Source organism: Gnatocerus cornutus, chromosome 7, assembly GCF_029298725.1.
Source record: "Gnatocerus cornutus isolate USDA-ARS CGAHR chromosome 7, icGnaCorn1.1, whole genome shotgun sequence".
Taxonomy (NCBI): domain Eukaryota; kingdom Metazoa; phylum Arthropoda; class Insecta; order Coleoptera; family Tenebrionidae; genus Gnatocerus; species Gnatocerus cornutus.
In genome coordinates this window covers 12,483,438-12,508,290 of record NC_142239.1, presented here as the reverse complement: position 1 = coordinate 12,508,290, position 24,853 = coordinate 12,483,438, and the positions used below count along the sequence as shown (strand labels likewise).

General features: G+C 31.7%; 1 protein-coding gene across 4 annotated transcripts in view; it reads left to right on the top strand.

Moving 5' to 3' along the window:
* Nucleotides 1–24,853, top strand: part of dgo (ankyrin repeat domain containing protein 6 diego) — a 61,766-nt gene that overhangs the window by 32,859 nt on the left and 4,054 nt on the right. Inside the window, exons 2-3 of one of the 4 annotated variants that reach the window (XM_088041518.1) lie at nucleotides 566–600; nucleotides 16,540–16,897. In XM_088041518.1, coding sequence (XP_087897644.1) covers nucleotides 16,562–16,897 — 336 coding nt within the window. In that variant the 5' untranslated portion in view covers nucleotides 566–600; nucleotides 16,540–16,561. Of the gene's footprint in view, nucleotides 1–565; nucleotides 601–11,958; nucleotides 12,021–12,338; nucleotides 12,360–16,539; nucleotides 16,898–24,853 lie in introns of those variants that run through there. The other 3 variants (XM_088041519.1, XM_088041520.1, XM_088041516.1) reach the window with 3 other exon arrangements.

Genomic DNA, 24,853 nt, shown 5'->3' with positions numbered 1-24,853 from the left:
CTTCTTCGGCGTGATCATGCTAAATGGTTGTCGTGTGGTGGTCTGGAACTTTTCTATACAAGCAATCACATCGTTTGCTCGAAGAATTAGATGAGAAGTTGCAATCGTGCGGGAAAAACTGACCAAAAGGTCACGTTTTGTGTAACGGTTTTGCTTGAGATCAAGGTTGGAATTGATGGGACGGACAATGGTGAAGATTTGAGTTTAATGATAGGGTGGAGTGCTAATATAAATGGTAATATGCGACGGTTTCACACCCACAAGGAGGTTGTGACTCACTGATTTCATTTGAAATAATAAGAAAAATCATTTGAAAGCCTGGGAAGCAAGAGGAAATTGTTCTTTTCGAGGTTTATTTCTACGATTATATGGAAAGTTGGTGATTGCAATAAATTAGATTACTTTTTCATTAACGGAAGACTGTTGAGTGTTTGAAGGAAATACTTTGTCGTTTGTAATTGCCTACGTTTATCTTTACAAAGGTTACAATCAATAAGACAGGCAGCTTTTATGTATTGAAGCAATGTCGACTCATGCAAATGTTAACATTTCTTTTTCGTTTCAGGTTCGTAAATTGTGAGCTGCAGAGGAAGCGGCAGAGTAAGTAAGACGTGGCGAAATGTCATTTTTTCTTACATTTTTTCATATATGTTTACAAAAATTACAAAAAAAAATTACTTTATAAATAATGCAAATTTAGGTTTAGAGATTTTTATTCAAATTATTTTTAGTACAATTAGCTGCATACTGTCTGGAGGCCGTGAAAAGAATTTAGCAGCAAATAAATCAGACATAGAAAGCTAAAAAAAAAACCAGATAATTCCTCTAATCCCGCAATTAGAGTTAAAATATTTTTGTTGTTCATTCTTAGGTTCATTGCCTTTTACTCAAAACGGATCCAATATAAATATTTGCAATGAGAACGAAGATATTTATGAGTTATGGCAAAAGAGGTTTTTGTGGTAACAGTAAGAATGAATATTACAGTTTTACGAGTCTTTGAAGAAATTCTTGGTTCTGAATTTTTACAATTTCAACTTTTCCTGTTTTAATTTGCGTTTATGTTGGAACAAAATTTTATTATTTTTGAGATGGAAATATGAAAGTTTCTATTGGATTTAATTTTAATTTTTTGAGTTTTAAGTAAACATTCCATAGACGTGAAAAAAGACTTTTTAAAGATTTTTAAAGAATTCTGTCTGCAGACATAAAAAATTAAACAAAATAAAATTTTTTTTTTGTTTGTTCCCAATAAAAGTTGCTCTAAAATTAATACCCAGGTTTGAAATTTAGCCAAAAACGATAGAAATGTCACTTAATATGATAATGCAATTTTTTAATTCTAAAATTTGTAATTTTTCACAGATTGTAGTCTTCATAATTTAACAAACTGAAAAATATTGGAAATGTCTGGCTTGTCTCAAAAATTAAAATTTTTAAATTCGTTACTGTAGCTCTAATTTTTTTTATTTGGGGCAGACAGTCAACAAGTTGAAGATTGTAATCTCTCCAAATTTTATTGCCGTAGCGTCAAAACAACCAAAATTATAGGTCCGAATGTAAAACATTCGAAATATTTCGCTCGTCTAGAAAACGAAAATTTCTAAAATCCGCTCCTGTAGCTCAAAAAAAATTGGAATTTGGAACAGACAATAAACAAGCCATAAATAGGAATTTTTACAAGTTTTATTACCATAACATTAAAACTATCAGTATTACAGGTCTGAATGGAAAATATTCGAAATTTTTGGCTCGTTCTGGAAATTAAAATATTGAAAATTCGATCCTGTCGTTCGAAACGTTTGGGATTTAAGACAGACAATTAACAAGTTAAAAGTAGTAATTTCTGAAAATTGTATTGCTCTAGCATTAAAACTACCAAAATTACAGGTCCGAATGAAAAAAAAATGGAAATTTTTGGGCTCGTCTTGAAAATGAAAATTTCTAAAATTCGTCTTTGTCGTCTAAAAAAATTGGGATTTGGGACAGACAGTCGATAAGATAAAAACAGTAATCTCCGAAAATTTCATTGCTATAGCACTAAAACTGCCAACAGTACAGGCCCGAATGGAAAATATTTGAAATTTCTGTCTGGCTTGCCTTGAAAATTAAAAATTCTCAATTCCGTTCCTGTTGCTTATAAAATTTGGGATTTCGGACAAATAATCAAAAATTCAAAAACAGTAATCACTGCAAATTTCATTGTCTTAGCTTCCAAACAACTAAATTTACAGGTCCGAATGGAAAATATTCAAAATTTCTGGCTCGTCTTGAAAATGAAATTTTGAAAATGAAAAATTAGGATTTGAGACAGACATTCAATAAATTTAAAATAGTAATTTCTGCAAATTTCATTGCCATAGCATAAAAACTGCCAACATTACAAGTCCGAATATTTGTAATTTCAAAAAATTCTATTTTTTATTCTAATATTTTGGCAATTACTACATTTGATAAGCTTGTCAAAAGTAGTAAAACCTCAACGTTTTACAGTTTTATGATTGAAAATACCAAAGTTACGGAATTTAATAACAAATTTTGAAAATTCTTGGTTCGTTCCAAAAATCAAAATTTCTAAAAAGTTTGTTGTTCTTAAATGTTGGAGATTGGCACAGTTTATAAGGAGGTCTAAAGTGGAAGTGGAAAAACCTACAAATTTTGCTGTTAAATGATTAAAATTGCCAATTGCTTGTCAAAACTGTGAAATTTATTCAATAATAAACTTCATTTAAAAATTTAAAATGTTTGCTCCACAAAAAAACAAACAGTAATAAACACACGTCTGGACGTCTGGCAAATTTTTTGTATGAAACTTATATTTTAATATCCTTTGAACCACAAAAAGTACGCATTTTGCATACCCATCAAGTTTTTTAAGTTAATTAAACATCAACATGTAATTAGCACTAAAAATTTGAATGGTAAGATTACTTGGAATTCCACAAGAAGATTTGCAAGAACAAAAAAAGTGCAAAATCATGTTCATCAAGATCGAAATATGTGTGTCATAAAAACGGTCGTTAAAGACAGATTTTCTTTGCATGTTTCTCAACGAATTTTTGTTAGAAAAAGTTTGATTTATTTTCTGAGAGATTCTCCTGCTTTTTCTTGGTAAAAACCAGAGATTTGGAAAATAATAGATCCGGTTACCATATGGAAATTTGGACATACGTTACACAAAACATGTGCAACAAGAATTTTTATTTCCGTCTCTACCTATTGCACTGATTCCTATCGCTGATACGCTTATGCAGTATTGTCTCTCTCGTCAGGATGGAACCAATCAGAGATCATGACGTAGATTGTTACTCGAATTTCAAATGGCAAATCCAAATTGTCATAGCTAATGTCAGTAAAGAACTTTGAATGCAAAGTTTTGTGAATTTAAAGGTTTTAGACGTTATTTCTCTTGTATGTTGCTAAATTTTGTGACAAGGTTCTTTCATCACTAGTTTGATTTCGTTTTCCTGTCTTTTAATGTTGAAACTTTCATTCCTTAATAGGCCGAAGTTCTTCTACATCAAGTGGAGACTCCCACAATATGAATGCGGTAAAACCGATCATTTATAGCTCCACAATTAAACGATATTGATACAATTCTCAGTGTGCATAACATAGTTTTCAATAGGTTTAAGGTCAAACACTAATGACAAAATCAAAATTACCAACGTGTGACTAACACTTCTAGTCTGACACCAGAAACCTGGCAAAATGGAAAAGCTAATTCAAACAGCCTAGATTAATTGTAAGAACATAGAAAACTTTACATTAGACCCAGACTTCTAAAGAAGAAAATGCAGAAAATCTCTTTTAAGATGTATTTGCCACTATTTACATCAATTTGATTTTGCTCCTCGTCCGAGTGTAAGAAAAAAGCACAGTCTTCTGTCGGTCTGCCACGATCTTCTTTTACTCCTTTCTACTCATTGTCAACCTTTTTGCCTCTGTCCAAATCTTAAACAGAATCTTATTTGCTACAATGTCACAGGTTTCCTAGCGTGTTCTTCTTTCTGTTCTTACTTGTCGTCAGAGCTGTCCATTATTTTGTTAACCAGTTCTGAGCTTCATATTCTTTTGATGTTCTCAACAATCTACTTGTCCCTTTTTAATGTATTTTTTACTGCTGTCATGTATATTTCTTCAATACTTTGAACATTTCTCCATTCAACCAATTTAGTTAGATACACCTTGGATTTTTATTAACTAGGATATTTCTTTCAATTGAATCTTGATCTTTTCTTTCTTCGTCAAAATCCATGTTTTTCTTCCTCTCCGTATGTTTGGTGACTTCCGTTTCAACTATAAATCATCTGCTAATCGCATAATAATTCACTTTCTTTGCACTTTGTAGTCTGTGGTTAATTTTCATATTTTGCTTCTCAATTTCTCCACAGACGACGAATTAGTTCAGAAACATGCCACTTGTAATATTCCATTGATTTTTATTTCACTAGTTAGCCCTTATTTGTACCATTTCTATTCTACGCTTATTACAAAATCTGTTGCCACAATTCTCGCACAAATTTGTTCAAATGCGTCTTGAGCCAAAAATTCCTCTTTGAACTCACTTTCTGCCGTCTGTCGTATGGGACGTCGGTAGTTTTATGGTGCTGAGAGAACTTGTTGTGTTCCAGTACGTTGGATTACTCATTTTGCTGTGAACTGTCACACATTACAATTGTTGTCAATCTGTTGTCAAGTTTTAAAATTAGCCAATCAAAAACTCTCCATCCTGGCGAGAGAGATAGGTATACATTGTATCCAGTGAATGCGTGCAACAAACAAGGACGAAAGTTGTCAAGCTAGTCGTAGATATGTTTCTAAGACTTTTGACTATGTCTCCCCATCTATTAATTCCCAAATCTCTGGTAAAAACCGAGGAAATTTGTCAAATAAAAACTTGCGATTTTGGGAGATTTTACCCGGCGCCTCCACCATTAATAAATTATTATTTTTTTAAACGTTATTTAAAAGGATAATAATTTAATAAAAGATTTAGAGCACCGCGCAACGTGAAAAACCATTTCAAAAATAATAATGACACAATAAATCTCTGTTCTAATTTTAGTACTTTTATTTTTTTTATGATACAGATGTGTATCTATTTATAGATGAACCTCCCATTTTTCCTGTATTTTTGACTATAAATAACCAAAATCAGCTATTTAAACAGAATGAAATCTTGAGCACCATAGCCCTATTTATAACACTCGTGTAAAATTTTCTTCCGATCGTTTTTGGCTGCAAGTACGAAACATAAATGAGGCAATTTTCGGAAAATACGAGCAAACTTAACTGCAATTCGGTCCGATTTGCGAAATAGTTATTTACATTCGAGCAAACGTAAGTAGGATTTTACGGCTCAACAGAAAGAAATACGTGAAGGCGCCATTTGCGCCCTTTAAGCGGCCAGTGGCTTTTTTGCCGCACTGACTGCTTTACTATTCAAAAATGTCGCATGAATTTTCTCTTCCATGCAATGATATCAACGAGGTGCAGCCTAGCGATGAAAATGAGCGTTTATAATTCGGGAGTGGGCGAACTTAGTCCCGATTTCACTAAATGAACACATCACGCCTTAGCGTTCCAGTTTTGACGGAGAATGTCATCGTTCCCTGTCAATCACAGTCACGCTCCACACGAACTCAATATGATGAAATCCGCCGCGTCAGGTGGTCAAATTCAATTTTTTCATTGTAGCCATCATCAGATTAGTCGTTGACCGCAGTCATACCAAGCGTAACAATGACTGGATTCTTGTTTGTGACGAAACAAGCGTCACGTTTCGAACAATCCTAATATTTGTGATATCATATAATCCAATTAAGTTCCAATGGGAATAATTACACAGTTCATTGAGTCGTGAGGTGCGCCCAGGAAAAATTCTTTATAACCGTTGGAATTGCGATGATGGAACTAGTAAAAAACGGGTGCCGTTATTGATACTTTGACGGATTTAAAACGAAAACGAAAAATCCGGTGACGAGGTGATGTTGTTAAGGTAGTTACAAGCATTTACTAGATGTTAATTAACAGTTCTTGCGTGACAACTGTCGGTGCGAAGATCGGGGAATGTGGGTGTTATCTAAGGATATAAAAGGTTTGATAAATGGTTTAATGACAGGCACTAAACAGGAAGTGCGATGAGAACGCACCTGGCGCAATTTTCTCAACTTTTGAGCTCAAATTTTCGACTCCTTTAGATGAGAACAACATGGGGGATTTTAAATATTTACTTCCATTGTTCGCTCATAAATCTAATTTCTTGTTAGAAACTATCTTCGGTGCTTATATGAACTCGGATGATGTTGGCCTATAAACTCGCTAATTTGAAAATGTATTTGTCACTGAAGCAGGGAATTAGTTCAATAATTTACTAAAAAAAGTTTGGAATTCTATAGTTTTAAATAGATTAAAACTAATTTAAATAAGTGTAATGTAAACTGTTGATGGTCTGATAATAATAAACTTGGAGTTCACTATTTCGTGGTGAGTTTATCTCGAAAAAAGCAAATTAAAATCATCATTGAGGACAGAAAGAATGAGAATTGGAGCGGATTAGCAATAAAACGGAAGGATTACAAGACAGGAGAAAACAGACTTGGATTAAGATTAGCGGAAATAAAAAAATGGATGTGGTAGACTTGGTAAGACTTGGAGAGCTTTCATCGAGATAAGCTAAGATAATCCTCAAAATCTGTTCTAATTCCGGTGGAAAACTGCAAGAAATTTAAGAACTTTAGGGAAAACCTGCAACCTTTTATTCTCGAATATTTTTTAATCTAAAAATCAGAGAATTTAATAAGACCCGAAAATCACCAAAAATGTGAAGAGTTTGAAAATGCTAAACCTAATTTTCGTAAACAGAGCTTAGACACTTGAAAAAGTGAAAACTCAAAAGCGAAAAGTTTGAAAATTAAGAATCTCTCAACCTGAAATTGTGCCTAAGAATATGAAAACTTAAAGCTTTTAAATTATTTAGGTTTCTTTTAGAAAACCAAGAATTTGAATGCCTAGAAACCTGAAATTGATTGTCTATTTAAGAATCTGAAAATAAACCAAATAAATGAGAATTTAGTTTTCAGATTTGGAAATTTGAAGTAGAAACCCTTAAAAAGTGAAAAGTCAAAAGTCTAAACTTTAAATACAAACCTGAAATTAAGGCAAATATTTTTAAAAGCCTGGAAACCGAAATTGCCTGTCTACAAGTGTGAAAATGTGAGAACCAAAAGATTTCAGGAACCGAATAACTTGGCAGTTCTGCAAATCTAAGTAGAAATACCTGAGCAACTGAGGATCGAAAGCCTAAACTTTGAAACTAAAAGAAAAAGAATCTAAGAATTTTAACCTAAAATAGGTCAAATTAATCTCAGGAAGACAGCTAGCAAGAGACTGAAGAAATTTAGGAAATTCTACAAACCTAGGATTAAATAACCCGAAAATGAAGTTTAAAGTCTCGAAAATTTGTGCATCTATTGACCTAAAAATTTGAAAGGAAAGTCTACAAACCTCAAATTAATGGTGAAAAAGCCTACAACCTTGAGAATATAATAAGAATTTTAGGTCTTGAAAAGCTCCAAAAGTGAAACACGATTGATGAAATTCTAAACCTAAATTGGACAATCAGAGCTTGAATGAAATTTCTAAAAAGAGAGAAGTCAAAAGCCTAAATTTTAAAAGCAAACTTGAAATTGTGGCGAATATTTTTAAAAGTCTAGAAACCTGAAAAATTGATTGTCTAAAAGTGTGAAAATGTGAGAATCTAAAGATTTCAGGCACCAAACAACTTGAAAATGCAACTTGCAAGTCTGAGTAGAAATACCTGAGAAACTAAGGTATTGAAAGCCTAAACCTTGAAACTAGAAAAAAAAGAATCTAAGTATTTTAATCTAAAATTGCGCAAATTAATCTCAGGAGGACAGGTAGCAGGAGACTGAAGAAATTTAGGAAATTCTTCAAACCTAGAGCCCAAATAAACCAAAAATTAGGTTTAAAATCTCGAAAATTTGTGAATCTAGGTACCTAAAAATTTGAAAGGACAGCCTACAAACCTGAAATTGATGGAAAAAAACTCGACAAACCTGAGAATATAATAAGAATTTTAGGTCCTGAAAACCTTCAAACGTGTAAGACGATTAATAAACCTAGATTGGACAATCTGGGCTTAAACTTGCTAAAAAGTGAGAAGTCAGAAGCCTAAAATTTGAATACCTGAGAATCTAAAAAACTCAAATTGATTTGGACAACCTGAAATTGAAAATTCTGCAAATTTGAAGCAAAGCCCAAAATTTAGTTTTATTCACTTCGCATGCATTAAATGGAATGTTTTAATTTCGGCTTTTATTCACATCTATCTTTACTTTTTCGCAATTCTTCGCATGTTAAAGACTACTCCATTAGCGTGAGCCATCAGGTCAAATGAAGTCGTGAGAAACTAATTCGTGCTTAGTCTGAAAAGAAGGATCATAAACTGACGCCAGGTGGATAATTTCTGTTTTTCTTCCACTTTTTGCATTTCTTCCTTCAGTAAGTGTAACCGGATCGTAAGGAATAAAATTTTGTAGAAACTCATTTCTAGAAATGTCAAGGAAAATGATTGACTGCATGGTTTAGATCTGGTGAAAGCTAATGGTTTTCTCTTAATTTTATTTACGTTATGGCGTTTTATTGGCTATTATCCAGGTTAATAACGCGGCTACCTTCCCAAGCTGAAGGCATTGTATAAAATAATTTAAATGCCTTCAACCAAGAAGGGAATAAACCGCATACCACCACATGCAGATTCTTTCTAGGCCCATCAACCCACATTTTAATTGGTGTCTGACAAAAAATTTTATTACAAGAAGAGCGGACATACCTACATAAAAATCAGCCAAAGAATATTAATCTCGAGTTTAAAAATGTCATTCCATTCCTGAGAAACAGGTTAACAGTATAACAAGTCGTTTTATTGTTTATTTATATGGCAATTTTGTATAATTGAACTCCGTTTAACGGAACCTACATTATCTACCGATAGCAACTTTAGCACATTTTTATGAACTCGGCCACACAGATTTATGTGCACTGTACTGAAAATTCTGGCATCTTTCTAATTGCGGTAATAAAACCAGCGGCTCTTTGATAATTTCAGCGTCATTTCGCCAAATGAATAATTTATTTATTGTTAATGAAAATCGTACAGTAAATCACGGAAAGGGACGTGTGAACATTTTTATTACAACCGCTCAAGTCGCGGCGTTTTTGAGTGTACTAATTAAGCATGATTTTATGTTTATTATTATTGTGGCGGTGTTTATTTATTGTTGCCACATTTTCAGCAATTTTCGTTAGATTTGTGACTGGCATGTTTAAGCACAGATTTTTTTCAAATTCGCGTTTCCGCAAAAAATGTAAACGTGGTTTTCCCACGTAAGCTGTTGCGGATTTCTAGGAATTTCTAGACGATTACCAGACAGATAGTCAGGATGTCAGACGTGTTTATCCGTGGATTGGAATCACTGGTAATCTCGATTTTGGCGAGGAATGTGCTTTTTTGGTCTTTTGAATTGCTATTCACACAACACACGTGGTAAGTGCGGAAAAGCTGCAGGAGTGCGGCAAAAAAGTCAAATTACACGGGCAGCTCAAGGATCTCAAAGCTCTGAAGATTTTTAAATTAATTTTTGTTTGTTTAATAATTTCTAAAATCTCCGCAAATTTCAAAGTTATAGTCCAACAATTAATCAATTTACGAATTTATTTCACAAATTTTCAAAAATTTTATATTCTCAAAAATGAAAATTTTAAAAATCTGTCCCGTTTTTTGTACAAGTTTGCAATTCGGCTGGAGTAATAAGTTAGGTGAAACTAGTAACTTCCGCAAATTTCAAAGTTACAGTTCGACTATTAGCCAATGTACGAATTTATTTTACAAATTTTTAAAAATTGTAAATCCTCAAAAACGAAAATTTCTAAAATCTGTTCTGTTTTTTGTACAATTTTAAAATTTGGCAGGATTAATGAACAATGAGAAATTAGTAACCTCTGTAAATTTCAAAGTTATAGTCTAACAATTAACTAATTTACGAATTTATTTTACAAATTTCCAAAAATTGTTGTTCTTCAAAAATGAAAATTTTTAAAATCTGTTTCATTTTTTGTACAAGTTTGCAATTTGGCAGGAGTAATAAGCTAGGTGAAACTAGTAACCTACGCAAATTTCAAAGTTATAGTCCAACAATTAACCAATTTACGAATTTATTTTTCGAATTGCCCAAACTTTCAGTTCCTCAAAAATTAAAACTTTTAAAATTTGTCCCGTCTTTTGTAAAGTTTTGCAATTTAGCAAGATTAATAGCGACGGTGAAATTAGTAACCTACGCAAATTTCAAAGTTATAATTCAACAATTAACCAATTAACGAATTTATTTTTCGAATTGCCAAAACTTCTAGTTTTTCAAAAATAAAAACTTCTAAAATCTGTCCTGTTTTTTGTAAAATTTTGCAATTAAGCAAGATTAATAAAAAAGGTGAAATTAGTAACCTCCGAAAATTTTGAAGCTATAGTTCAAGAATTAGCCACTTTACGAATTTATTTTACAAATTAAAAAAAAATATTTTTGAAGAACTAAAATTAAAATTTTTTGAAATTTGTAAAATAAATTAGAAATTAGTAACTTCCGAAAATTTTGAAGCTATAGTTCAAGAATTAGCCACTTTACGAATTTATTTTACAAATTTCAAAAAATTTTAATTTTAGTTCTTCAAAAATATTTTTTTTTAATTTGTCCTGCTTTTGTACAATGTTGCAGTTTGGCAGAATTAATAAGCAAAGTGAATCTAGTAACCTCCGCAAATTTCAAAATTATAGTCCAACAGAAAAGCAATTTACGAATTTATATTTTGAATTGCCAAAACTTTTAGTTTCTCAAAAATGAAAATTTCTAAAATCTGTCTCGTTATTTGTACGATTTTGCAATTTGGCAGTATTAACAAACAATGTGAAATTAGTAACCTATGCAAATTTCAAAGTTGTATTACAACAAACAATCAACTTACAGATTTGTTTTACAAATTTCTAAAAAATTTTAGTTTTTCAAAAATGAAAATTTCGAAAATCTGTTCCGTTTTTTCTATAATTGTGCAATTTGGTAGTATTACTAAGCAAGGTGAAACTAGTAACCTCCGAAAATTTCAAAGCTATAGTTTAATAAATAATTAATTTAGGAATTTATTTTTAGAATTGCCAAAGTTTTGGTTCCTCAAAATTGAAAATTTCTAAAAATCCGTCTCGTTTTTTGTACGATTTTGCAATTTGGCAGGATTAATAAGCAAAGTAAAATTCGTAACCTCCGCAATTTTCAAAATTCTAGCCCAACATGTAGTCAATTTACGAATATTTTTCGTAGAAAATCTATTTAAGTTAAAGGTGATAATAACCATAAATTATTGTGAAATTTTTAACCATTGGAAGCCCCAAAGACAACGAAACAAACTTCCATTTAATAAACGAGCTCTGTTGCCATATCTGTCGTAATTTCGCTATTTCCAGATCCAGTTTTTGTAATTCCACAACAGGGCGGAGCTCGCTGCGCGCGCCAAAGCCTCACTCTTCAATGACTGTAGCATTTTCAGTTTTTATTCTTCCGAGTTTAACTACTCGTACATTCATGAGTTTTTTTGAAAGACCATCTTTAGTAGTATTAGTTGTGTTCATGGATATTTATAACAACCTCTAAAGAAACTAATTAGAATGCAAATTATTAATTAAATCTCCAGTAATACGGATTATATGACACACAGATAAAACTTGGCTCGCTTGAAATAGAGTGTTTGAAAAATCTCCATTCTGGCGTTCTCACCGTGGTCATAATTCAACATTTCCAAATCGCGGAAACAAAAAGAGCCCTAATTGCCAACATAACAACAAAAGATAATCGAGTTGGCATGCTTTTCCATTGTCCATGCCATGTAATTGTTATTTTCGGTTGTTTTGTTTGAAAAGTCGTGTTGCAAAGTCGTTGGAACTCCACGCATTGGTGAGAATTTTCCTTAGTATGCGAAATGGGTGTGATTTTATATGTTCGCGAGTGTTAATGGGCGCCAAAATACGAATTTGCATATAATCGATGGTACCGAAAGTTGAAATCCTTGAAAGCTGGATTCGGTAACCGCATTTTTGCGACAATGCCAGTATTGAAGAATTTATTTTAAGACAATGAGAAGAAAAAGATCGGATATGAGGCGTAACAGTGCGGTTTTATGCAAAACGCTAAATGAGCGCAAAAGGAGGAATATTTTCAGTTTTTAAGATTAACGACTTGATAAAATGATGTTGGCAGAACTTCAATTTAATGCCAACACTTTTTATCTTTGAGGTATTGGAGCGGATTAAGTGCAATTAAGTCAAACTGAGAAGATTTTTTATGTGGCGCTTGTGTGTTTTATTGCACAAGTGCATTCGGGACGCTGAGTTGACAATACTGCATTTAAATGCATGAAAAATGCAGCACCACTAAAATGTTTATTACGAAGTTAAAGTCTGCTTTATAACTTCATTTTGCTTTAGCTCTGCATAATAAAGAAGGCAATGGCTCGGGGAGAATTTTTCTCGCTTTCTATCGTTTCAAATTACAATATTACAAAATTTCGACCTTTGTCTCCTTGAATAATAACTGTAATTTTGTACGTTTTTTCTCAGTTCATTCAAATATTTTTATTAAAATTAGTTGTTTTTGCTCTATTATTTTGAAATTTGACACAGTTAGTAACTAAGGCTCAACTAGTAAGATCCTCAAATTTGATTGTTGTTGCGTTAAAATTACCAGAGTTACAAAATTTAATTATTTTTTTTTGAAATTTTTGGTTTTTCTTGAAAAAAAACCCAAAATTTATCTTGTTTGACTTACAATTTTGCATTTTGACACAGTTATTAAGCAACACCAAATTGCAAATTTTCTGGAATTTGATTGTTGTGGCGTTAAAAGTTACACCTTAAATAAAATGTTTTCGTAGTTTTCGGTTCATTCTAAAAATAAAATTTTCTAAAATCCGTCGTTTGTGCTTTATAAATTTAACATTTGGCACAGTTAGTGACTGAGTCCAAATTAGTAACTTTTCCAAGTTTGATTGCTGTGGCGTTAAAATTACAGAAGTTAGAGCCCTTAACATATTTTTTCAGAAATTTTTTGCTTACTTTCAAAAAAATAAAGTCAGTCTTTTTTTTTGCTCTATAATTTTGAAATTTAGTTTAGTCAGTAATTAGGTCTAAACTAATAACTAATAACTAATAACTAATAACCTCCACAAATTTGGATGTTCTGGCCGTAAAATTACTAGAGTTACAAGCTTAAATAATTTTCTTTTGAAAATTTTTGGTTTATTTTTAGATTAAAAAATTCCAAAATGTATTTCGTTTGACTTACAATTTTGCAATTTGACACAGTTAAAAAGCAACCTCAAATTACTAACCTCTCTAAATTTGCTTACTGCTTAAAAGAGTTTTCTTCATTTTCAAAAAATTAAATTTTTAAAATTGGTTTTATTTGCTCAAAAATTTTGAAATTTGGCACTCTCAGTAATTAGATTCAAAGTAAAAACCTCCGTAAATTTGGACGTTGTGGCCTTAAAATTACTAGAGTTATAAGCTTTAATATGTTTTTTTTTAATTTTTGGCTCATCTTCTGAGTAAAAAATTCCAAAATGTATCTCGTTTAACTTACCATTTTGCAATTTGCCACAATTAATCAGCAACTCCAAGTTACCAAGCTTCCCAAATTTGACTATTATGATGTTGAAATTACCGGAGTTTTAAAAAATTTAAAATGTATCTTGTTTGATTTACAAATTTTCCATTTGCCACAGGTAATAAGCAACTCTAAATTAGCAACCTCCCCAAATTTGAATACTATGGCGGTGAAATTACTGGAGTTACAGCCCTTAACAAATTTTTTTAGGAGTTTTTGTTTGTTTTAAAAAAAATAAATTTTTAAAATCTATTCTTTTTGCCCTATAATTTTGAAATTTGGCACAGTCAGTAATTAGATCTAAACTAGTAACCTTCTCCAATTTGGACGTTGTGGCCTTAAGTTTACCAGAGTCACAAGCTTCAATAAAGTTTTTTGAAAATTTTTGGTCTATCTTTAGAGTAAAAAATTCCAAAATGTATCTTGTTTGACTTACGATTTTGCAATTTTCCACAGTTAATAAACAACCTCAAATTATCATCCTCCCCAAATTTGATTACTATGTCGTTAAAATTACCGGAGTTACAGTCTTTAACATATTTTTTGAGAAGTTTTTGTTCGTTTTCAAAAATTTAAATTTAAAAAATCGGTCCTTTTTGTCCTATAATTTTGAAATTGGCACTTACAGTAATGAGGTCTAAACTAGTAACCTTCCCAAATTTGGATGTTGTGGCCTTAAAATTACAAGAATTGCAAGCTTTAACACATTTTTTTGAAAAATTTTGGTCCATCTTCAGAGTAAAAATTTTCAAAATTTATCTTGTTTGACTTACAAATTTGCAATTTGCCACAGTTAATAAACAATCTCAAATTACCAACCTCCCCAAATTTGATTACTATGTCGTTAAAATTACCGGAGTTACAGTCTTTAACATATTTTTTGAGAAGTTTTTGTTCGTTTTCAAAAATTTAAATTTAAAAAATCGGTCCTTTTTGTCCTATAATTTTGAAATTGGCACTTACAGTAATGAGGTCTAAACTAGTAACCTTCCCAAATTTGGATGTTGTGGCCTTAAAATTACAAGAATTGCAAGCTTTAACACATTTTTTTGAAAAATTTTGGTCCATCTTCAGAGTAAAAATTTTCAAAATTTATCTTGTTTGACTTACAAATTTGCAATTTGCCACAGTTAATAAACAATCTCAAATTACCAACCTCTTCAAATTTGAATACTATAGCGGTGAAATTACTGGAGTTACAACCCTTAACAATTTTTTTTAGGAGTTTTTGTTCGTTTAAAAAAAAATAAATTTCTAAAATCGTTTTTTTTTTGTCTTATAATTTTGAAATTTGGCACATACAGTAATTAAATCTAAACTAGTAACCTCACCAAATTTGAATATTGTGGCTCTTAAACTACCAGCGTTACAAGCTTTTACATTTTTTTTTGAAAAATTTTGGTATATCTTTAGAGTAAAAAATTCCAAAATGTATCTTGTTTGACTTACAATTTTGCAATTTGACACAGTTAATAAACAACTTCAAATTACCACCCTCTCCAAATTCGATTAGTGTGTCGTTAAAATTACCGGAGTTACAGTTTTTAACATAGTTTTTTAGAAATTTTTGTTTGTTTTAAAAAATTTAAATTTCTAAAATCGTTCCTTTTTGCTCTATAATATTTAAATTTGGCACAGTCAGTAATTAGATCTAAACTAGTAACCTCCTTAAATTTGAACGTTGTGGCTTTAAGTTTACCAGAATTACAAGCTTTTATAATTTTTTTTTTTTAATTTTGGTCCATCTTTAGAGTAAAAAATTCCAAAATTTGACTTACGATTTTTCAATTTGACACAGTTAATAAACTACCTCAAATTACCACCCTCCCTAAATTTGAATACTATGGCGGTGAAATTACAGCCCTTAACAATTTTTTTGAGGAGTTTTTGTTCGTTTTCAAAAAATTAAATTTCTAAAATCGGTCCTTTTTGTTCTATAATTTTGAAATTTGGTACATACAGTAACTAGGTCTAAACTAGTAACCTCTCCAAATTTGGATGTTGTGGCCTTAAAATTACCAGAGTGACAAGCTTTAACACATTTTTTTGAAAAATTTTTGTTCATTTTTAGAGTAAAAAATTCCAAAATTATCTTGTTTGACTTACGATTTTGCAATTTGACACAGTTAATAAACAATCTCAAATTGCCACCTTTCCCAAATTTGATTACTGTGTCGTTAAAATTATCAGAGTTACAGCCCTTAACATATTTTTTTAGAGCTATTTTGTTTATTTAAAAAAAAAATATCATTTTTTTAGTCTATGTAAAATTTTGCAATTAAACACGATTAATAAGCAACTCTAAATTAGTAACATCCCCAAATTTAGTTGCTTTGGCGTTAAAATCACAATAACTATAAGCCTTTGATTCAAGAATTTTCTGTCGAACTAAATTTTTTTGAGGCACAGATTGAAATTCTGGCCCTCAAAAGTAAACAATTTTTTGTTTGTCTAATAAAAAAAATAATTTGTAGTAGTTAATATGCGACACACTTTTTGCAATTACTCTCAGGTCATCGTTAATTAAAACCCACCTGCCACAAGCCACAAGCCTTTCCATTTTCCATTCCTCCGAAGCAAGAAGCTGATTATTTCCTGCAAGAGGTGACATTCGAGACTTATTGTGTATCGAAATTTATAGTACCATGTAAATGAAGTTGCGTGATTTATCCAAGACACGCATTCATAGTATCACCATACATCTTATGAACCCGATCGTGTGTCGTGCGATTATCTCTCAGCAAACCCATTTCTCTTCCTTCCAGTTCGTTAAACCGGGAACGCAGCAATAAAGAACTGTTTTCTTTTCCAGGTAGTATGTCGGATGGCTCTGGATGAGCGGAAGCAGTACCGGGAGCGGAGGCGGTGCAGCGGCGCTACGAGCTGCCGCAAGCGCAGGAGATGTGGCAGCCTGCAGCCGTTACTTGGGGACGGCTCGCTGCGTCCGCTTCTCCAGGGACGAGCATGGGAGATCAGCCCTACATTTGTCGGCGAGCGCCGGCCACGGCGCCGTCGTCAGATTGCTTCTCAATGTTGCCGCCCCCAAGGAAGTCGACAGTCCCGATGGCGCTGGCTGTACCGCCCTTCAAAGGGCCGCTGCCGACGGACACGAGGAGGTGCTGAGGCTGCTGTTGGCCCGGGGGGCAGATGTAGATAAACAAGATAGCGTGGTAAGTCAACGATTTGCTCAGTTAACGAATTTTATCAAGCGTTGTGGTGGAAGGAATTATTTTTCAATTAGCCGAGACAAGAAGTTATTGTCTGTGGAGGAAAATGAACAAAAAGAGGAAAGTTCTTGCAAGTTACAATACTCCATCACCTTTGTACCTTTCATACTGTTACTGATACCAATGGAACTGTGATTGAATGCCTCGTTCCTTCTAATGATCATTTCAAAATAGCTTAGTCGTGCCTCGTCTGATAATAGGATACTGTTTAAACGAGTGTGCTTTATGCCTCTTGGAACTAGCAATCAAATTGAATGTGAATTTTTGATATCTGTAGTCGTGAGCAGGCAACAAACTTGTGAAAAAATTCTTTACTAAATGCTTTAATTATAGAAACTATTGTGCTTATTCCTTCCTTGTTAATTTAGGATTAATGACCACTTTTAACAATGGTCTAATAGACAATAATTCACTTCATGCGTGACATTTATTGCAGTTTATGAATAAGATTGAAAATCAATTAAAGCACAATAATAGCTATTTATGTAACAGAAGATAAAAGCATATTTAGTGGCGAAGCTGTTTTCAGTTCTGAAGCCCCGACTATTAAGTGCCTGTATTTTTGAAAGAACCAAATAAAAATCATAAAATGACTCATTTTAGTGACTTGAATGAGTCCGTAAAATAGCTAAAGTTACCCCGGAAACTGTCTAAAGATTCTTGATTAAGTTTACGGTACTTCTGGCATAAATGAACATCAGAAGGAACTCGACAAAAACTAGAAATTATGGAAAATATGTAGAATTCAAGGTCACATTTCCTTTTCAGTATTTATGGCTACCGAAAAAAAAAGATTTATGCGTTTCATCCTGCAAATTACTAAATTATCACTGTTAGAGACGAAACGATTAGAGAAATTTACCGATAAAATTGCCCACAGTTGCTGCACTAATCTCTTAATAGTATTAATAAACGCAAAAAGTATGAATTGAAATGAGTGTTGGCGAGGAGGTATCAATTTTGTATAATTGGCTGCAAATTGCTTTATTTTAAAAAGATTTTTATTTATGTCCTTTCTTTCGCTACAGGCCAATTTTTTTAATAGTTGGCTAGTTTACAGGCGTTTTAAATCATTCGTGCCTAATTACTAAAAGATATATTTTGGGATTATTTATTGAGGATCCACTCTTTGTTCACTGCAAAAAGGAAAATGGGACTGAAATCGGATTAAATCACAAAAAAACACTTATTTTTATTGGCTTGCGTTAAGAAGTTTTTATGACAAAAAATGCACCCGTTTTGCAATTGGGCAGGATTAATAAGCAATGCAAAACTAGTAATCTCTGCAAATTGCAAAGTTATAATCTAACAATTAGCCGATTTACGAATTTATTTTATAAATTTCCAAAAATTTTAATTCTTCAAAAATATATATTTTTTTACATTTGTCCCGCTTTTTGTACAATTTTGCAGTTTGGCAGGATTAATAAGCAAGGTGAAATTAGTAACCTCCGCAAATTTCAGAGTTGTAGTCCAACAATTAACCAATTTACGAACTTGTTTTTCGAATTGAAAAAAAAATTTGGTTTTTCAAAACTAAATTTTTTTAAAATCTGTTTCGTTTTTTCGTAAAATTTTGCAATTTTGCGGGTTAATAAGTAATGTAAAATTAGTAATCTTCGAAAATTTCAAAGTTCTAGTCCAACAATTAACCAATTTACGAATTAATTTTTTGAATTGATAAAAAATTTTGGTTTCTCAAAAATGAAAATTTCCAAAGTGTGTCCCGTTTTTTGTAAAATTTTGCAATTTGGCAGGGTTAATAAGCAAGGCGACACTAGTAACCTCTGCAAATTTCAAAGTTGTAGTTCACCAATTACCCGATTTACGAATTTATTTTACAAATTTATAAAAATTTTAGTTCGTCAAAAATAAAAATTTCTAAAATTTGTCTCATCATTTGTACAATTTTTAAATTTGCCAAGATTATTAAGCAAGGTGAAACTAGTAACGTCTGCAAATTTAAAAGCTATAGTCCAACAATTAGCTAATTTACGAATTTATTTTACAAATTTCTAAACATTTTAGTTCCTCAAAAATACAAATTTCTAAAATATCTTTGTCTTGTTTTTTGTAAAATTTTGCAATTTGGCAGGGTTAATAAGCAAGGTAAAATTAGTAACTTCCGCAAATTTTAAAAATCTACTCTAACAATCAGTTTACGAATTAATTTATGAAATTGATAAATGAAATTGATTTGTTTTCTCAAACATCAAAATTTTCAAAATCTGTCTCGTTTTTTGCACAATTTTGCAATTTGGCAGGATTAATAAGCAAGATGAAAGTAGTAACCTTCGCAAATTTTAAGGTTATTGTCCGATAATTAACCCATTTACGAATTTATTTCGAATTACCAAAACCTTTAGTTCGTCAAAAATTAAAATTTCTAAAATCTTTCCTGTTTTTGGTAAAAGTTTGGCATTTGGCAAAATCAATAAGAAATGTAGAATTAATAACCTTTCCAAATTTCAAGGATACAGTCCAACAAACAACAAATTTACGAATTAATTTTTGGAATTGTCTTTTGCACAAATTTTGCAATTTGGCAGAATGCGCGAAGAAATAACTGTTTTCATTTCTGAACGGATCTAATTTTTCCCCGTGATGTCATTCTCGTGAAAAATTACCTGCCACGGGTAATTATGAATGTAATAATTTTACACTTCTGGAGACGGCAGATTTATAGTGGGAGTCGTAGGTGGGGTCATTTCTCAAATTTAAAAAATTTCGGCGACGGGAGGCGCGGCGGTTTTTGATATGCTTTGTCGGCTCTATTTTATTTACGTCTAACGGTGAAACCACACGCCTTTATAATGTTTTTGTTCTGCAGAGGAAGTCATATTTTACGCCGTTTCAAAAATTCACGTATCAATTTAATGTGGAAATAAAATTTCAGGTATCCGCTTTTTGAACATAAAATGAAATCAGATATCTCAGATTCTTCGAAAGTCACGACATGACATGTTATGTAGGTGAGAAAAACACGTTAGATAACAAGTTTACCTTTGTAATCGTTTCACATAAATTAATTTCTGATTGAAGTGTTGAGTTGCGACACCGAAAAATTGGGTTGATTTAGAATTGTAATTAACTGCGACGGTAAAGAGGCGAGTTATTGTGTAATTTAATGTTTGGTTGGATTTTATTAGGTGTTTATTTATAAATAAAGTAGTTAATAAAGCAAGATCGCGTGTTTTGTGAAGAGTTGGATTTCTGCCGCCTGCAGGGAGAGATTTTTGAAATGGAATTGAGATATTTGTATGGAAATATTTAGGAGAAGCGAATTCTTTCTGGGTGATGAAATTGGTTTCGTTTCTCTTGAAACAAACAGAAATGGAAAGACAAGTAATCTCATTAAATCAGTGGAATAAAATGTTCAGTGAACAGAAAATATGCAACAAATTTTACGAAAATTAAACAGTTTTTATAATAGAAATTTATACAGGGTCCGGCAACACTAAAATCGTCTTCAATTTTAAAGATAAAATTTTGAAAATTTGCGTACGTTTATATTTGACAAAGCTCTAGAAGCTGAATTTGTTTTATTATCACGATTTGTTTGGCGTCGCGACGTCTAAGAAGTAAATTTTTAGCGATTTTTGAGTTTTTGCGGAAATACTCGCGAATTCAATTTTTTTTCAACACAACTGTGATACAAATATTTGAGTTTTTATTTTATATTTAATACAAGTTGTGTTTTATATTTGCGAAAAAAACACTTTTTTATCAAGTTTTTATCAATTATGACGGCGCAGTGGCAAACTACGTTTACACCAAAATTTCACAAGTCACTTCATTCACTGATATGAAATTCAATTTTGATTAACTCGGGCATGTTGCACTTTATGGACACCAGAAATCGTTAATTAACATCGACAAAACGACAATTTCACTAAGTAAGACTTTTGTTACAATTTAAAACGAACCAAAGGATCGATGTCATTTGTGACACAAGATGTTGACAGGTGGGTGTAAACGTAGTTCCCAATTTTGACGTAACTAAATTGGAAACTAACTTGATAAAACAGCATTTTTTCCTCAAATTTTGAATACAATTTGCATTAAATCTAAAATAAAAACTGAGATATTGAAAAAAAAATAAATTAGAGGTTGATTTCACAAACCCTAACAATTAACTAAAAATGATATTTTTAAGACGTCGCGACGCCAACACTATCGGTGATAAAAAACAAATTTTTGCGTCAGCTTGTAGAGCTTTGGCAACTATAAGCGTTTGCAAATTTTCAAAATTTTATCTTTAAAATTGAAGACTATTTTGGGGGTGGACACAAGTGTTGCCGAACCCTGTATACCAAGAAAAGGAGACATTTTTTTTAAACAATTTTTATCGGCCGGCATGTTACCGCAAAAGGGTAAATTTGAAAAATCGTTTGATTGAATTAACTTCACAGTTAATTCCCGTTTCTTAGTAAAAGAACACATGAAATAAAAGCGCGTTCAAAAAAGGAATTGAATGTGCAAAATGGCGATAAAAATTAACAGTAATTTGTTGTGACGAGGTTTTTTGAACAGGGTTATTACTTTAATTTGACGATACGGCTTTGCCGGTTAATTAACTCGTAAGCGAAAATGAAAAAGCAGTCCACACCGAGAATGGGAAAGATGCAAGAGCGTTCTAATAATCAACATTTTTCAAGTCTAAAAAATAAATTCGTAAATTAGTTATTCGTAAAACTATAACTTTGAAATTTGCGAAGGTTACTAGTTTTACCTTCCTTATTAATCCTGCCAAATTGCACAATTGTACAAAAATCGGGTCAGATTTTAGAAATTTTAATTTTTGAGGAACTAAAATTTTGGGTATAGTTCGAAAAATAAATTCGTAAATTGGTTATTTGCAGAACTATAACTTTGAAATTTGCGAAGGTTACTAATTTCACCTTTCTTATTATTATTAATCCTGCCAAATTTTAAAATTTTACAAAAAACGGGACAGATTTTAGAAATTTTAATTTTTGAGGAACTAAAAGTTTTAGCAATTCGAAAAATAAATTCGTAAATTGGTTAATTGTTGAAGTATAACTTTGAAATTTGCGAAGGTTACTAACTTCACCTTGCTTATTAATCCTGCCAAATTGCAAAATTGTACAAAAGACGGAACAGATTTTAGAAATTTTTATTTTTAAGGGTTCCCACTATCGTCTTCAAAAGTGTGAAACTTCATTCTAATTACCCGGTATTTTTTCACAGAAATGACATCACGGAAAAAAATTAGATCCGTTCCGAAATCAAAACAAAATCATTCCTTCATGCGTCGCATATAAATCAGAACCGATTGATGAAGATCTGATCGATTTGTGTAATGAAACGTATTACACGCTCATATTAATTATGTAACCAGAAACCGATTTTCGATAATTAAACTATATTTAAATATTTAATAATCCGCGCTCGGTTCTAACATTGATTTATGGTTCGATTCAAGTCGAGTAATAAATTAGAGAGTTTTCATTTGCCAGTAACGATTAACCTGAATCGAAGTTTCAGGAGGTAACGGAGCTTTCAGGACACTACTTTTACGACCACTTTTCTTATTTTTGTAGCTCCCTTTATTGAGTCAGATGTCTGCATAAACAAGAGTGGGCAGCTCTTCCTTGTACAAATATCACAGATTAACGATCGTAATTTGTTCGACTTTGTCATGCTGTGATACGATTAAAACCATAAATAAAACAAAGAAACGGCGCAAATGCGGAACCTTGGGGGACACCGCGCGATTTTTTCCCATTAAGGCCGTTCGAAAGGGAAAATTTAGTCCATGATTAATTGCCTCTATATTCGTTATTTATTATTCTAATAATCCGGTTTATTACATTCTTCGTTTTTATGGTCGTTTTACTATCAAAACAGAATGTTTTATTTTTATAAGAGTTTAGGAAACTTGGCATCCATCATAAATGGGGTGTGTCAAAAGTAACGCCCACTGAAGTATAAAACTGAAGAGTTGATCCATATATGGGTATCTTTATGGGTGACCTTTTTCTGGTCGAGAGGTTTAACGTCATGGATAAAAATAAAATGAAATGGGAAACTGAATTCTTGACTTAGAGGAGAGACAGTCTGGAGGCGTCTTTGGGGAGAACAAGTTGTCTGGAATAACGTCTCTATTTCACATTATCTTATCACATACACGAAGCACGAGTTGGGCTTGTGGATCAAGTTTCTTGGAAACAAAGATAAATTAAATTTACTTCATAATTTATTACTTGCAAAAGTGTTCATTGTATTCAAATGATTCCAAAATCTACAAACAGTGTGCCTACGCAAAGTAACATAAGAAATGTGAAACGGACAATAAAACTTTGTTTTATACTGTGGGAAATATAGAAAATGACACTGCTAGTAAATCAGCGTATAATATGTAAATAACGTCACTTTTGATTACTTAACTTTCTTTCGATTTAATTTGGCTAGTTTGGAACTTTCTGCGAAAATTGAGCTCTTGAATTTAAACCTGCAAACCATGAAAGTTGACGCACCGTTTCAACCTTATGGGAAAAGACCTAAATTTTTAAAAATTCCTAAATTTATTATTCGTTGGACTACGACTTTGGAAATTGAGGAGGTTGCTATGTTCTTTATTAATCCTGCCAAATTGCAAAATTGTACAAAAAACGGAGTAGATTTTAGAAATTTTTATTTTTAAGAAACCAAAATTTTTAGAAATTTTGTAAAATAAATTTGTGAATTGGATATTTGTTGAACTAGAACTTTGAAATTTGCGGAGGTTACTAATTTAACTTTCCTTATTAATTCTGTCAAATTGGAAAATTTTACAAAAAACAGGACAGATTTTAGAAATTTTATTTTTGAGGAACTATAAGTTTTGGCAATTCGAAAAATAAATTGGTAAATTGGTTAATTGTTAAATTATAACTGTAAAATTTTGCGGAGGTTACTAATTTTACCTTTCTTATTAACCCTGGCAAATTGCAAAATTTTACAAGAAACGCGACAGATTTAAAAAAAAAATATTTTTGAGGAACTAAAAGTCTTGGCAATTCAAAAAATAAATTCGTAAGTTGGTTATTTGTAAAACTATAACTTTGAAATTTCCGGAGGTTACTAATTTCACCTTTCTGATTAATCCTGCCAAATTGCAAAATATTACAAATATTACAACAGACGGGACAGATTTTAGAAATTTTCATTTTTGAGTAACTAAAAATTTGGAAATTTGTAAAATAAATTGGTAACTTGGTTGTTTGTTGGACCATAATTTGCAGAGGTTACTACTTCCACTTTGCTTATTAAGCTCACCAAATTGCAAAATTGTACAAAAAACAAGGCAGATTTTAAAATTTTTAGTCTTGTAAATGACGATTTTAGCCAATTCTAATTCTACTAAAATTTTTTAGAACACACTTTTGTTTACACAAAACTAATACTAACTATTGGCACCGGTTCAAAACATAATGGCACACCTAGACAATACAAATTCATCTTTTCTCCACAATTTATGGCTCGGGTGTGCCAACTCAATTTTAATTCAAATTGTGTGTTATTTAAAAAAATATAATTAAAAACACAATAACTGTTTTTGATCTTAACAGATCGATTTATCGAGGTTAGATAAAAAAGGAGCACCAATCAATGGATTGCAAAGTTCTGTAATTCTAATTACACTCCTAAGTTCTAATTAAAGATAAGAGCAATAAATAGCTTGCTTGGTGTTAATGATCTTGCGTTAATTGGAATCCAGAAATACGCAATTATCATTCTAGAATTATGACACCCACTCGGCGTTGTTGTAATAAGATAACAATTTGCAGTTACGGGTGTTAAGTTTCAGGACTCTAATTAACACACTGTATATTGTTAATAAAGTTTATACAGTCTGTTATCCAGTTTTAAACAATTTTTGGTTGGATTCTTCCG